Source organism: Drosophila subpulchrella, chromosome 3L (assembly GCF_014743375.2).
Source record: "Drosophila subpulchrella strain 33 F10 #4 breed RU33 chromosome 3L, RU_Dsub_v1.1 Primary Assembly, whole genome shotgun sequence".
NCBI classification, from domain to species: Eukaryota; Metazoa; Arthropoda; class Insecta; order Diptera; family Drosophilidae; genus Drosophila; species Drosophila subpulchrella.
In genome coordinates, this window is record NC_050612.1 from 20,460,842 (window position 1) to 20,475,545 (window position 14,704).

Consider the following 14,704-nt stretch of genomic DNA (forward strand, 5'->3'; position numbering starts at 1 on the left):
ACAATCAGTGCCTTATATTATCATAATTAAAGGCAGTAAAGAATTACCCACCATATAAGTGGGTTAAGAAAGGGCTCTGAAATGGGGTCGAAGTCGGGCAAACATAAACAGAAATTCCTAAACATTGCATAACCATATCAAACATAACATCAACGACATCAAACAAGATAAGCTGATTATGAACTTCACCCCAAGACACAGTTTTGGTTAGATAAGATTGGTTCGAAATATCTCTTTATCGATATTCCAGTCGCGCCATAACTTATGCTGATGCCCATGTAAACACATGAATTAAGTTTTTGCTTTGCACTGACAGCTTATAAACTACAGGAATGTAAACAAATCGAGGCGAGTGCAGGGGAGTAAACACTTATACCCATATCGGTAGTTGTTCTTATCTTTCCGCGAAACTGTGAGAAAAAATGCATATAACATGGGATAACAAGATTGTTGTCTTAAGTCTACTCCGTTTAAGATGGAGAGATTGAGATAGACAGCAAAAGCAAAGAAAATATTTCAACTGCACTAAGATAACATTAAAGATTTATTATTTAAAACTATTACAAATCCCGATCCGATTATATTCAGTTTAAAAAAATTGATTGTCATTTAAAACTAAAAATATTTTGTTATTATTAACATACAATTTATAAGTAATATACTGTCGTATTCCTCATTTTTTCTGTATTATCTAATCTCAATAATTTTTAAGATATTTAAATTTTCCAAAAATATAAAAGTAGATATTTAATATGGGTACATTCTTTTTTTTGGGAATTATTTTTACTAATTACCATATTATTAGGGTTTTGTTTTTTTTCATGAGAGCATATATGCAGCATTAGTCTCAAGGTTCCTTAAGTTTTAGTAAAATCAAATTACTATTTTTACTTGGTTAATACTAACATACATCTTTTAAATACATTCTCTTGCCTTGGTAGTTTAGTTCAGCCTGCTATTTCGCAGTGCAGCCTTATCTAATCGCATGACTCGCACTGTCTCCAGCTGGCGGGTCTAGAGCTCTAGAGCCTCGCAAAGGTGCGCAATTAGCCAGGCGGCGATTGGCAGTCGCCAGATTGGCATTGTGCTGGCCGGCAGCAAAGCGAACCCCACTCGAGTCGAGTTCCCGATACGTTTGCTCACTTGCTCATCCATCGCGGGTCACTAATGGAGCGTACTTGGCTCTAAAGACCTTCAGATTTCGAGGTGTGCCAGAGGGAAATGCGCCGCAGCAGCTGTAAAATCGCTATTCGCTAATAATAAACAAACAAGCTATTAAATCGCCGGCATGGAAAAAGTAAAACTGGTAAAAGCCAACTCTTTCCTTTCCCTTCCTTTCCTCAGCCCAAAAACTGTTGACAAACAGAAGCGTTTCTGTGACTCATCTAAATTGGGAACAACCCAGCCGATAAGGCCGCAAGATTGTTGACCATATATTCGAGGCTATTATAATGTTGTTAATTTCTTTATAAACGCGCTCATATTTGGGGCTTAGAGCGTGGGTGGTCTTAAGTTTTTGGAAAGTGAACGTAATCACGATCTCGTCTAACTCTTGTGTTTCAGGAATCGCTATCTCTGGCCCACTCGCTGTCGGACAAACCACTGCCCCCATCGCCTTTGATACCCACAAGTTTGGAGGGCGGCAAGGTCTCGGATCGTTTGAGCAAACTCAAGTGCAACTCGGAGAACTGGAAGCAGAGGATAGGTGAGTAATACATCCTAGGTTGTCTATAAATTCCACTAACCAAATATTATAAACCCTCAGAACAAACCGATGCCAAGAAGTTCACAGTCGCTGGCCGACTGCAAAAGAAAGCCCAATCACCCGTGGAGCTTCAGTTCGAACGTTCTGCCAATGATGCGGCCAAAAAGTGTCCCATGCTGGAGGTGCGCAGCGCCAACCAGCCGCAATTGGGACTGGCCAAGAGCCCCTCCATGATGGTCACCTCCAGTGCGAATAGTTCTAGTACCGCCAACAAGACTGCCCTCCGCAGTCTGAGTGTGAATCCCGAGGAGGAGGTGCCCAACTTGAGTCGCTCCAACAGCAGCAGCTCGGAATCGGATGGAGATCGCAGCTCCCCCCAGAATGCTAAGCAGAACAAGGAGCTGGCCAACAACAAGAGTGCCGCCGCTCCCACCAATGTGGGCGCCAGGATTCAGGTGCCCCGCCTGGACGACAAGGAGACCTTCGAGAACTTCTTCGCCTCGAAGCCGAAGAAGGAGGAGAACGTGGAGCTGGAGATTAGCGCCTTCGACGACATCAAGCCCACAGAGCGGTGAGTTCAATTCCCAGCATAAAATACTATTTAAAATTAATTTGGACTTTCATAACTCAATTAATGATCATCTAAACGCAAACCTCTTTTTCTTCAAATTTACCAATATATTGCCAATGCGAATTTCACCAATTTAATAGTCACTTTCTCATATTTTCAGTAGTTTTAAAAGTAAAAGAAATAGTAATGTAGTATAATAGTAGTATAAATCGATTACCTTTAGTAGTAAAACAACTACTATATAATAATAGTATAATATATAATCGTTGTAAAAGTATTTTTACCATTAATTGAAGTAGTAAATTTACTGTAAAAAGGTAGCCTGTGTGTTAATAGTAAAACAACTATAATAAAGTAAATGAAAATTTTAATTCAACTTTATGCTTTGAGTTATGAAAGAAAGTGTCCCGTAAAAATTATGCCTAACATAAGTAATCAAATATGGTAAACAGAAAATTCTAAACAAAATTCCCCCTTTAACACAGTTTGGTGAGCAAGCGCCACGTGCAGGGTCCCAAAGGACGACGGGCCGCACGCAATCCTCTCAAGAGCTTGGCTGCTCGTGAGGACATTAGTTCGGAATACACGGAAATGCGGACGGGCATAGCTGAGCGGGAACTGCGACGCCTCAAGCTGGAGTCATGTAAGTTAGCCCATGGCTGCGATAAATTAAAGAGCCAACTTAAGTTAACCGTTTCCATTAACAGATGGCCATAATGCCAACCTGGCTGCCGAGGCCATAGCCGGACTGGCCTCCATTGAGGACTTCAAGTCGGTGGCCCTGCGCTCCTCGTCAATTCCCCTGCAGCAGATGTGGCTGCCCCACAAGCCGATGATGCTGCTCCATGTCAAGGGACGCACCCATGTCCAAACGCGATTGGTGGAACCCGTACACACCTCCCTAAATCGTGGGGATTGCTTTATCCTGGTCGCCGGATCGCAGCTATTCCGCTACGTTGGTTCCTTTGCCAACGTGATTGAGATCTCGCGCAGCAAGAAGATCTGCGCTGCCATTGTGGAGAACAAGGATCTGGGATGTACTGCCACTCAGGAGGTGATCCTCACGGATGGCAAGTACTTGAAGGAGCGGCAGTGGCGTCAGTTCTGGCAGCTTTTGGGAAAGAAGGAGGATGACCCATCGGAGATAGCCGAGTGTGGTCATGCGGATGAGGACGATGTGTTCGAGAGCAGTCTGATTGAGACCAACAAGATCTATGAGTACCAGGATGAGGCCCTTGTTCCGATGGATAAGTTTTGGGGCTGCATCCCTAAAGTGGACATGTTGGACACCCGAAAGGTCTTGGTCTTTGACTTTGGCAGTGAGCTGTATGTATGGAATGGCAAGAATGCCCCCTCGGATGCCAAGCGGGCTGCCATGAGATTGGCCCAAGAACATTTTGGTGCTGAGGATTCGGCGGACTATGCCGAATGCTATTTGAACCCGCTTAACTATGTCTCCATTGTGGGTCGTCGTGAGAACGCCAAGTATGCCAAGAGGACCGCTCAACGTCCCGAGTGGTGTGTTCTCGGCAAGATCACCCAGAACATGGAGACGGTGCTGTTCAAGGAGAAGTTCAGCGACTGGCCAGAGCTGGAACGCGAGGATCTGGAGAAGGACTACCTGTCGAATGGAGTACATGTGGTGCGCGCTCTAAACGGAACCGCCTTGCACAAGGGAGAACCCTACCTAGAACCTAATCTGGTGCTAGAGCAGGCCAATCTGGGTCGTGGCAATTTCTACTATGATACCGATACCATGCGACACTTTGATGTGATCACCAAGTCCACGGACAAGTGGCAGATCCACGAGTTTAACTTTGATGCGGCCAATAACCGCGAGGACTACGGTCACTTTTACTCGGCGGAGAGCTACATAGTGCGTTGGATCTACCAGATTTCGGTCACGGTTCGCGAACTGAGTGGCAAGGTGTCGAACAGGAGCACAGTGGGACGCGACAGGTTTGTGTACTTCACCTGGCAGGGTCAGGACTCGAGTGCCAACGAAAAGGGTGCAGCTTCTCTGCTGACCGTGGAATTGGACAAGGAGAAGGGCGCCCAGATGCGGGTTTCCCAAGGCGATGAGTGCACAGCCTTTGTTCGACTGTTCCGACAGATGTGGCAGCATCGTGGCCGCAAGGAGCAGTGTCTGGAGAGACGTAGCCAGTGGAGACTCTACCAGCTGCAGGGCAACGTCAACGAAGAAACCCTTCTTAAGGAAGTCGACTGCCAGTCCAGTCAGTTGCGCTCTCGCAGCTCCATGCTTCTGATCCATGGCAGTCAGGGAGATGTAATTGTCTGGCATGGAGCAAAGAGTGCTCCTCACACCCGCACCGTGGCCTTAGAGGCTGCCCAGGAACTGATCAAGCTGGTGCCCAAGGATCTCTTCAGCAGCGAAACTGCCAGCTTAATTGAATCGGAGGAGGGTTCCGAGGACGAGCAGTGCAAGAAGGCCTTGGGATTGAAGGAGTCAAGGGAAGACTACGGCAGCCTACTGAAGACCACCAAGTCTTTTGATTATCAAATAAGGATCTTCAACTTCTCCAGCACCCAGGGTGTCTTCAAGGCCCTGGAACTGAGCGATCCCCTGCGCTGTCAGGATCTGCACAGTCCGTATCCCTTCAGTCAGGCTCAGCTGTACAATGCCAGACAGCCGACGATCTTTTTGCTGGACGATGGTGATGAGCTGTGGCTCTGGATGGGATGGTGGCCCCTAGAGGATGTGAAGAGTAAGTACTAGATCTCAGGATTGGTATTGGGAATTATAAATATTTATATTTAATTTTTAGTCAACACCGATGAGCGAAGCAGTCCCACCAACGACAACCGGGCTGGAGTAAATCGCTGGATCTCAGAGAGACGCGCTGCCCTCGAAACAGCCGTCGACTATTGGCGTGCCAAGCACGGCGAGAACGAGAAGGAGCCCTTCCATGGCATCAAGGGCCTAGTGGTGTGGGCAGGCCTGGAGCCACTGGCCTTCAAGGCACTCTTCCCAGACTGGACAGAGCGTCCGGATGTGAGGGAGATCAACGAAGAAGTGAGTGGCTGCAACCCATAAAAAATACAACTGTATTATATAGTTTTTTTTATTTCCCCTGCAGGATGGGCGAACTGATGCTTCCATAACCATCGGCACAATGCTGGCACAAATGACACAGACCGAGTATCCGCTGGAGGTCCTTAAAGCGCGTCCCCTGCCCGAGGGAGTGGAGCCCACGCGACTGGAGGTCTATTTGAATGCAGAGGACTTCCGGACGGCACTGGGCTGCAGCCGGGCGGAATTCGAGCAGCTGCCCATCTGGAAACAGACCAAGCTGAAGAAGGAGCGTGGGCTGTTCTAGGAGAGAGGCACAATGCAAACTTATAGACTTGAACACAATCACAAAACACAAACCAATCACTTTTCTAAGCACTTTTTGTAGGCGGCGATGCTTTTGCAACGGACACAGACAGATCTGAACTATCGTATTCTATAGGCCTATATAGTATAGCATATACACACGTGCGCATATCCCTATGTACTCTCTATTTTACACATATTACATAGCCCTTAAATATGTAACGACTATTATACAAGTGCACGATGCCAGGCAATAAATTTCAACTCGCTTCATTCGATAGCTGTTCGGAGTTTGAAGTTCTTCGATTTTACCTGTACATAATATTAAGTTGAGTTGTTTTACCATTATTTTATTTGATATTTTAACGATTTAACGAAATTGCATTTGTTTAATCTCTGCAAACACCAAAAAAACCAACGAGCTCTCGTTTCATCATTGTTTTCAATTCGAAATCATTTTAATGTTAGCTTTATTTTCCTAATTTTATAACTATGTATTTGTGTTTTTATTATGTTAAAACCTATTGCGTAAATTTAATTTTTATTAAATAACATTTTATTGTATTTTGATTTTGTAATACTTATTTAAGGTTATCTGTGGGTAAAATTGGCCAAAAATTAAGTTTTTCCGTTTTATATGCAAATCGATTGGGAATTTTATTACGAGCTCAGCTAGGTATGGCATTCCATGTTTGGACTGTTACTTTTATTGTTTCGACCAAAATACTGCCTTTGTTTGGGTAAAAAGTGTAACTTTGAATTTTTGTAAGAAATCAACATTTTTCGATTCGTTTTTTTGCTTTAACTTGGCTAAAACTGGTCTCAGACCTAAAAGTCGCACTGCTATGAACAGCTAATAAGCTAACTAATCGATATCTATCATTTTCCTGCTGGCTTAGGAAAATTCAATTTACCACAAATTTTCGAGATTTTGATAACATCACCTATTTTTGAGAAATTTGGCCAAAAATTAAGTTTTTCCGTTTTAAATGCAAATCGATAGGGAATTTTATTACGAGTTCAGCAAGGTATGGCATTCCATGTTTGGACTGTTACTTTTTTTGTTTCGTCCAAAATACTGCCTTTTTCGGGTAAAAAGTGTAACTTTAAATTTTTGTAAGAAATCAACATTTTTCGATGCGTTTTTTTGCTGTAACTTGGCCAAAACTGGTCTCACACGTAAAAGACGCACTGCTATGAACAGCTAACATGCCATGTAATCGATATCTATCATTTTCCGGCTGGTTTTGAAAAATTCAATTTTCCACAAATTTTCGCGATTTTGACAAGGGGTAAGTAACATCACCTATTTTTGCGAAAACTGGCCAAAAATTAAGTTTTTCAGTTTTAAATGCAAATCGATTGGGAATTTTATTACGAGTTCAGCAAGGTATGGCATTCCATGTTTGGACTGTTACTGTTCGGATTTTTATTACGAGTTCAGCAAGGTATGGCATTCCATATTTGAACCGTAATTTAATTGTTTTTTAGTATGTGGCTAATATTTTTGAATTTTTTGTGCCATATTTTGCTCATCACTAATGGGTGACCGTCCTCAACGTTTCTCTTCCATCCAATAAGTATGCTACCTTTCGCAGAAAATATAATGCGGTATCAGCCCAAAAGCTTGTTAATAATTACAGATTTTTTACCCCGTTAAAATTCAATTAAAACTCAATTTCAAAACAAAGAAATGAGATGAGATATTTCTAGTTTATTTTACATAATTTAGTTAAACTATTCCCTAGGCTTATACTGTAAATTTTAGGACAATCCGAGTCATGTGAGTCTTAGATGCAAGTCTAGTGAATTAACTAATGTTAAATTTAGAATCCAACGCTATTTCCTCGTTCGCTGCCTAAGCGGTTGCCGTGTGGATTTCCCGGACGAGTCGGGCCACCAGTTCGCAGCAGGCCTTTTGCCTGTTCTTGGCCACAGCCATGACCTAAGGAAGGAGTACTCCAGTTAGTTTTCTACTTTAATCAACATGATAGTAAGATCATACCTCCTCGTGATTGGCCTCCTCATCCTTCTTGTCGCTGTACTCGGTGGAGCACTTATTCGTGATCAGGCTGAAGGCGAACACCTTCATGTCGCAGTGCCGGGCAGTGATCACCTCGTGGACGGTGGACATGCCCACCGCATCCACGCCCATCATGCGCAGAGCCTTTAGCTCGGCGATGGTCTCGTAGTTGGGACCACCGAGGCAGGAGTAGACGCCCACATGAATGTTCGACTCGATGCCCATGGCCTTGCCGATTTCTATGGCCTTGTTGATCAGATCCTTGTTGTAAGAGTTAACCAGGGCAGGGAATCGGGGTCCGAAACGAGGGTCGTTGGGTCCCTGAAGCGGGGAGTTGCCGGCGAAACCCAGCATGTTGACATGGTCGTGCATCAGCATGATGTCGCCCACCGCGAAGCGCGGATTGATGCCCCCCGCCGCATTTGTGGCGAACAGGTACTCCACGCCGCACAGTTTCATTACGCGCACCGGCATCGAGCACTTGGCCAGCGGGTAGCCCTCGTAGAAGTGGAACCTTCCCTGCATCGCCATCACGGTGGCGCCCTCGAGGGTGCCGACCACCAGTCGTCCGGCATGGCCCTCAACTGTGGACACCGGGAAGTTGGGGATCTTCTCGTACTCGAAGATCTTGGGGTCCTGGATAATATCGGCCAGCGAGCCGAGCCCAGAGCCGCAAATGATCCCGATCTTGGGGCGCATGCCGGAGCCCTTGGTAATGAAGTCGGCGATCTCCTCGATGACCTCATAGGGATACCTATAGAAATTCAGAAAAAGTATTAGTTATATTTTATGTTTATATTGTTGTTGATATTGCTGTCTCAGACAAAGATATTGATTGTTCACTTATTTATAATGGAAAGAATAAACGATATGGTACATGGTACACTGGCAAGAGATCCTTTATATCTGATTGCCTCGATGATAAACAATGCACTGAAGAAATGGAGTTCCCAGAGGGAACAAAATAAAATACAGATACCAATTGATGAAATTCCCCTAGGGGTTATAAATAGATCACAAGCCAATCAAAGTTGTATCACAACAAATAAGTTTGATGATAATAAAACAACAGAAGAACAACACAAAAATCTACTGTGAAAAATAATAACTATGAAGAATGGGACTACTCTTATTTGAGATAGTTTAAATGAAAACAATGCAGTTATGGAGTTAACTGTGATAAATACAGATCACAAGAACAGAAATGTAGTTTTGGGACAAGGAAAGCTCCGAAGAATTGATACACCCTTCGTTGAGATCCTCGTTAGCTTAATTTTACTGCCAATCACATAGATTATGGATTATGGAAACCATTAAGTATTTGAATAAACTCGATGAAGATTGAACACAGCGAAACGGAGCCCAGGAGAATTGGTCTACAAACGTGTCTTCGTTGAGAACCCGCAAGGCCCTTAACTCTTCGGGCGTAAGCTCGCATCGGATTTTTCCATTTCCGCTGCAATTGAGGGAAAAAAATTGTTTTGCTAAGTAGGTTACCAAAAGTTTTATGATAAACAGATATGAAGCTGAAATAAAAGTCAACAAAACACAGAGATAAGAACCCCCTCGTATCATGGTACTTTTTTCTTGACAATCACAAGAATGTTGCAAAATTGCCGTGACCATTTATCTCGCTTGCTATTATCGAGTTAGTTGGAACCGGCAATTAAGTTCTATTGTAGCCATAAAGAATCCAGGTGGTACGAGGCTAAACTGCTCGAACTTGAACTGCAAGTCGAGTTATGTTAAGATGTTGTTACCAAAACTGAACTCACGACCCCCCACGTGTTTGTTTTCGGATCAGTTCGTTATATTTGATAAGCATCGGATGATGATGATGATGCCGTATATTATCAATATTACATGGGGAAAAACAAAATCAAGCCTCTAAAAAGTAAACATTAAGTGCGTCATTAAAATGAGAGCTCTTAATCACGCATAACTTACACTAATTGGTAACATTTACCATAATCCCTTAATGAATTGATTATTCGGTAGCCAATAATTTATGGAAATTCGATATGAACACGCGACGCGGCATTTTCGCCGCTTCATCAATATTCAACATTGTGGTGTTGTTTCCATCGAACCAAAAAACTAGTTTCGAAACTAATCAATGCGGCAACATGATATAGTAGCGTTCTTTATCGAACCATTTGCCAATTACCCGTATCTGTGGTAAAGATAACGAGTCGAAGGCCTGTGTCAAGATCAGGGAACACACCCGCTTTGCGCAGCCAATCAGTAGGAACCGATTCCCCCCAGCTAACTGGGCCATTAAACACTTACAATCTTGGCTTTTAATCAGCAAATGGTTTGGTACACAAAAAAAAAAACATTAAAAAATACAAAAAGGATCATAAAACGTGATCAAACACATTTTAAAGTGTATAACTTATATAGAAACGACATTAATAGGGGGAATATCTTTAAAATTGAAGTCCTGATATATTATTTTCTGTGTACTAAACGGGGATGAACCCCAGCCAAGCCGAACCACTCTATATAATCGTATGCAGATTAAATATCATAATAATGACTTGCTATAGTCGAATGACGAAAATTGATAAGCCTGGAAGACTGGAATGTCTTAATTTAAATTCAAGAGTTCTAAGTTGAGCTCATTTCTTGATAGTAGCAGTAGGAGCGGAAAGATCAAGGACAGGATCTAGCTCTGTCATTTGAATTTTGATTAAGGTTGGTCGAAAACAGTAAACAGAGAGATCGGAACTTACAGCTGACTTTCGGGGGTGACTATGGTTTGCAACCGCGTTGCAGGATCGTTGATGGCGGTTTTGGTGCCAGCCTTGCCCTTGGGATTTGAACAGCAATCGGTGTTACACATTTTGAAGCCAGGGGATATACGTTTTTGGGGTTCGAACGAATATAACCGACTGACAGATAGGGCAGGGGGTATCTAACAACTTACAGCAGGCTCTGTGGAGTGGGTATGATCTTCTCGGCATTCAGACTCCCTGCCTTGGCGCCCTTCTTGTCCGTACAGGTGTTGCCTCGATTGGAGCCACCTGGTCCGGAGCAACAGTCGCGGGAGCACATTCTGCGGGTTGGTTAGAGTTCTTAGCCCCAAAACGGCACTAGGCAGCGAATTTTGGTTGGGGTTTTGTGTCGGAACTTGGTTTTCCTGTAGGCCGGAGCGTGTTTTCTAAGTGACTGAAAGTCACAGACGCCAGGAGAAGCTACTGGCAAGGCCTACTGGATAGCCAAGGCCGTATCGATTTGGCCCCATATTAAAAGCGGGTCAGAAACAAAAAGCGCTGAAGGGAAAGCAGAGGCTTGCAGAAGGACAGGTGGCGTAGTGGGGTTAAGGCGAGACCATAAAAAGCATTATTGAAAGCCAAGCATACTCTATTGGAAGTTTCAATTAAAGCTGATTGCACTTAACGAGCTCCTGGCGTGTGGGCCTACCATTTAATAGAACCCCCTTTATAGGTCTTTAACTATAAACTCCCCACACTTACGTGGGATTCTCCTGGGCTGTGTAGTCCGCCGACTTGAGTCCATTGCTGTGGCCATTGCTGTGACCATTGGAGTTTCCATTGGTCTTGGCTGTGCCATTGCCATTGGCCACCTTGTAACCCGTCATTGTTGAAGTCGAAATGGAGCTGGAGATGCGCTTTTGTTCAATCGAAATACACTGCAATTATATAATCGCCTGAGATGCGCTTCTTCTGGTTATGCAAATCTAACTTTCACGCTTTGCGAATTATGCCAAAATCGTCTGTCCACGCGAATCAAAGCTAATTTAGAAATGTGCAACTGGAATTACTTTTGTAATCTCGTTACGTTTCACAAATGTTGTTTTATATGGCCGTATGTGGTACTATATGTGTACTTTATGAGGTATTTCTTCTTGGCGTTTGCTGCTTGCTCGACTGCTGATTGTAAAATGAACGCTGCCGACTGATGGACGAGGGTTTATAAACTGGAGGCCCCACGAAGTCGTCGTCGCTCTGCTTCAGGAAAAGATTCTGTTTTTGAATCTTGGGGATCCAGATCGGCGATCTGCTCTGCCGAGCCTCTGCCGGCGCTGATTGTTCAGCATTCAATTCAAAATCGTTTAGCGCGTATGGGTGTCGCACATTGTTGTTCTGCCGGAATCGTTGCTCCTAACTAATTGAATTGAGCGAATTTAAATATTTCAAACAAAGTTTGTGCCGGAGAGGAAAAACAACTCTTTTAGTTACGCATTCGATGGTGACTTTTACCAAGAACCTTAAATGATTCCGTAAACTTCCACTGATAAGTTTTTTATAGACTTTCTGATATGGGTATGCCCCATTCAGTGAGTTGGTAAATTGTAAATATCACTGTTCAAATGGGTATTATCTGCATAAAATTAGGTTAATAAAATGGGAGTCATAATATTCGTGATCAACAAAAATTAGTTTTCAAATAGAATGTACGAGTATTCTTAAAACATATATTATAAATGAATCTTTAATAATATTAATTATGTACTAGCTTAAGAAGCCAAAACGAAAAGCCTTATCATAATTGTTTAAATCGTTGGCCAAACAATATTATAATCAGTCGCGCTATTTTTAAATATTTTTCAAAACATCCCACTTGCCGAGAATTTTCTATAATTCGTTCGCTAACCTTTGATAAGGATTATCAATAGACATGTTGGAAAGTTTTACCAGGTCATCAGTTCCAGCCAGACACCTTAGAGTCAACACGAGTCGCATATATGTCTGTTGTAATAGGGTTTGGCTTTTGAATCACCCAGCAACCCATTCATCCCCCTGATAAGACATTGCGAATGGATCTTAGTCGCACCCGTAAGTACTTAACCCAATAATGGGATTCTTATAAAAACAATAAGCAATGATGTATCAACACTGATAAGGATGCAAAATCAATATAGAAGAGCTTATCTCTTCATGGGGGGTACATAATTCTTGTGTACTAAGCCACAGTGACGTTGATCCGAAAAGCAAAGCCTGAAATCGGTAAACAACTTTATGGGATTACGCAAAAGTGCAATCAGTATCAGATCCAAATGCAAAACATTATTAAAATTGGTACAGGACCCAGACGGTTAAAAAATTATAGCTATATCAAGGCGAAAGCTATTATAGGCAATATTGCTTATAGGCCCTATAGTATTTCCCAGACTAGACAAACTTATCAATTGGGATCTGAAAAATAACACAAATATATGGTACCCTTCGTTGCTAGGGTCTCTGTTGGTAAAAGCATTTTTCAATTTCACTTGTCGTAGTCAGCAGAAATTTAATCAAAACAAGATTGTGTGAGAACTAAAATGTCATGGTAGTTAAACCGAGTATTGAACACTCTAATCAATCGGTGTAAGTTTAAGCATCTTTTAAAATGAAGTAATACCCGAGATAAAAATGAAAAACTCAAAATCCAAAGAAGTCAATGAAATTTGACCTCTGCGCAAGATGCAGGCCACCAAAGTGAGTGGAAAATTCCCAGATGATAAGAAAATAACCCACGAATGCTGAAAAATGTTCCATTCATGTTTCAGTTGAAGATTCGAAAGGCCAGCTTCGATTTTTGGAGCTGTTGGTGGCCTCTTCTCAAGAAGCGTGTTCTATTTCTATGTTGGATTTGCTACAGAGTTTCCCCACTTTGTGCAGTACAACAAACCCATTAAGTTGTTGTTTTTAAACCAGGATTACTGAGCAACTCAGGCAGATAAGAGATTGTCAGGCGAGTAAACAATAAATGCATTTCATATTTAGGTTTATTTCAGAGTATATTTATTAGCACTTTTTTTGTGATGTATTATTTTCCATGATTTGTAAGATTTGTTTTGCGATTTTTACTTTTCCATTTACTTGTTTAGCTAATTGCAGTTTTGTCATCAATATTAATTGGCTAGTCGCAGTAATTGCATAGTGTAGTGTTTATTTTATGAACTTTTACAATCCTTTTTGCGCTGGCCAATTCTGTATTTTTTTAAATTTATTGGAAGGGTAATTTTAATTCCGATTCATATATGTGAAAGTAGTAATAATATGGCAATGTTCATTCACCCATGTTAATTATTCAAAGAAATGCACAACTTCATCGATAGATTTACAACTTAGGAAAGAATTTGTATCTTTCAGTAAATTTATCAATAAAATTGAGATTTTATTTGGTCACTACTCAAAACTGAAACTGAAAAACAGAACTGAATTTTAATAAACAATAGAAAAAACCAACTGAAAAATTATACCAAAAGAAAAGACCAAATCAAATAATAAATCACTTCAGCTGGGAAAACACAATGAAAACAATACCTTTTTTGGAATATTTCAAAGAAGGAAACATTTTTAAACCTCCAGATGGATTCACACCTCTTCTTGTCGAAGCCACAACACCCAGTCAACTTTGTTTGCAAACGGATAACTAAAATAAGTATTTCGAAAATGTTTCAAAACCTACAAGCGAACTGAATAATGTTGAATATCTAATGGGTAATATAATTTTCTTGATTTAAGGCATTTGCGGGACTTTAAATGTTTTAACGTATTCGTGACAGAGGATTTCGGGATCTACAAATTCGGAAGTTGACAGTTCCCATTGGAGACCCGATTAGATGGTCGATATATCCTCTGCTCAATTATTATGGTTGGGACGGTTTTTCGCAATGAAAAAGGCACGAATGTGTTCTGTAGGTGTCATACATTTCGTTTTTTTAGGTTTGCGACTGGCCCCTACTCTTTGAGAATTTCGGGGCAACAGCTAAATTACTTTTATCATTTAATTTGATTTAATTTTACGAATTTTTAACTGGTTTTTTGATTGTTAGTTCGTTTTTTTTTTGTTTTTTGAGTGTGTTAAATACGGTGTAAAAAACGCTTACAAACAATTACCCAAAAATAATCTTTAACTGAAGTACATTCTCAAAAAAATAACAATTACCTTGAAATACGGCTGAATCCGGTTTTTCGAAGATGAAGCGGAAGTTTTGCATTCATCATCGGACGCGTGCAGCGTCTGAATTTACCGATTCCATGAATTGTTTTTAAAAGGTGTTTTTATTATTTTTAGTAAGTAATAACGGTTGATTTTGTTTTGTTTTTTTTTTGT

General features: G+C 41.7%; 2 protein-coding genes across 18 annotated transcripts in view; one reads left to right on the top strand and one right to left on the bottom strand.

The window, feature by feature from the left end:
* Positions 1 to 5,893, top strand: part of LOC119554215 (supervillin) — a 126,194-nt gene extending 120,301 nt beyond the window's left edge. For 11 of the 12 annotated variants that reach the window (XM_037865021.1, XM_037865020.1, XM_037865024.1 and 8 more), the window contains 6 exons: positions 1,564 to 1,705; positions 1,766 to 2,276; positions 2,762 to 2,919; positions 2,984 to 5,002; positions 5,063 to 5,310; positions 5,375 to 5,893. In XM_037865021.1, the coding sequence (XP_037720949.1) occupies positions 1,564 to 1,705; positions 1,766 to 2,276; positions 2,762 to 2,919; positions 2,984 to 5,002; positions 5,063 to 5,310; positions 5,375 to 5,614 (3,318 nt within the window). In that variant the 3' untranslated portion in view covers positions 5,615 to 5,893. Of the gene's footprint in view, positions 1 to 1,090; positions 1,307 to 1,563; positions 1,706 to 1,765; positions 2,277 to 2,761; positions 2,920 to 2,983; positions 5,003 to 5,062; positions 5,311 to 5,374 lie in introns of those variants that run through there. The other variant, XM_037865034.1, reaches the window with a different exon arrangement.
* Positions 5,894 to 7,307: 1,414 nt separating this feature from the next.
* On the bottom strand, positions 7,308 to 11,549 carry LOC119553735 (purine nucleoside phosphorylase). 6 transcript variants are annotated; one of them, XM_037864329.1, is made up of 5 exons: positions 11,116 to 11,549; positions 10,566 to 10,694; positions 9,021 to 9,092; positions 7,619 to 8,390; positions 7,308 to 7,558 (listed from the first exon to the last, which is right to left on the bottom strand). In XM_037864329.1, exons 1-5 carry the CDS (start codon positions 11,238 to 11,240, stop codon positions 7,472 to 7,474), a joined length of 1,185 nt encoding a protein of 394 aa, XP_037720257.1. In that variant the 5' UTR covers positions 11,241 to 11,549; the 3' UTR covers positions 7,308 to 7,471. The 6 variants fall into 6 exon arrangements, with proteins under 6 accessions (XP_037720257.1, XP_037720258.1, XP_037720253.1 ...); XM_037864330.1 differs by lacking the exon at positions 9,021 to 9,092; XM_037864325.1 differs by lacking the exon at positions 10,566 to 10,694 and having other exon boundaries at positions 11,116 to 11,547.
* Between the last annotated feature and the right edge of the window lie 3,155 nt (positions 11,550 to 14,704).

Coding starts and splice junctions, on each gene's coding strand:
- LOC119553735 (XM_037864329.1), bottom strand. CDS start 11,240: ATGACGGGTTACAAGGTGGCCAATGGCAATGGCACAGCCAAGACCAAT. Junction 9,093..10,565: donor CCCACTCCACAGAGCCTGCT/GTAAGTTGTTAG, acceptor CCTCAATTGCAG/CGGAAATGGAAAAATCCGAT. Junction 7,559..7,618: donor AGGAGGCCAATCACGAGGAG/GTATGATCTTAC, acceptor CTCCTTCCTTAG/GTCATGGCTGTGGCCAAGAA.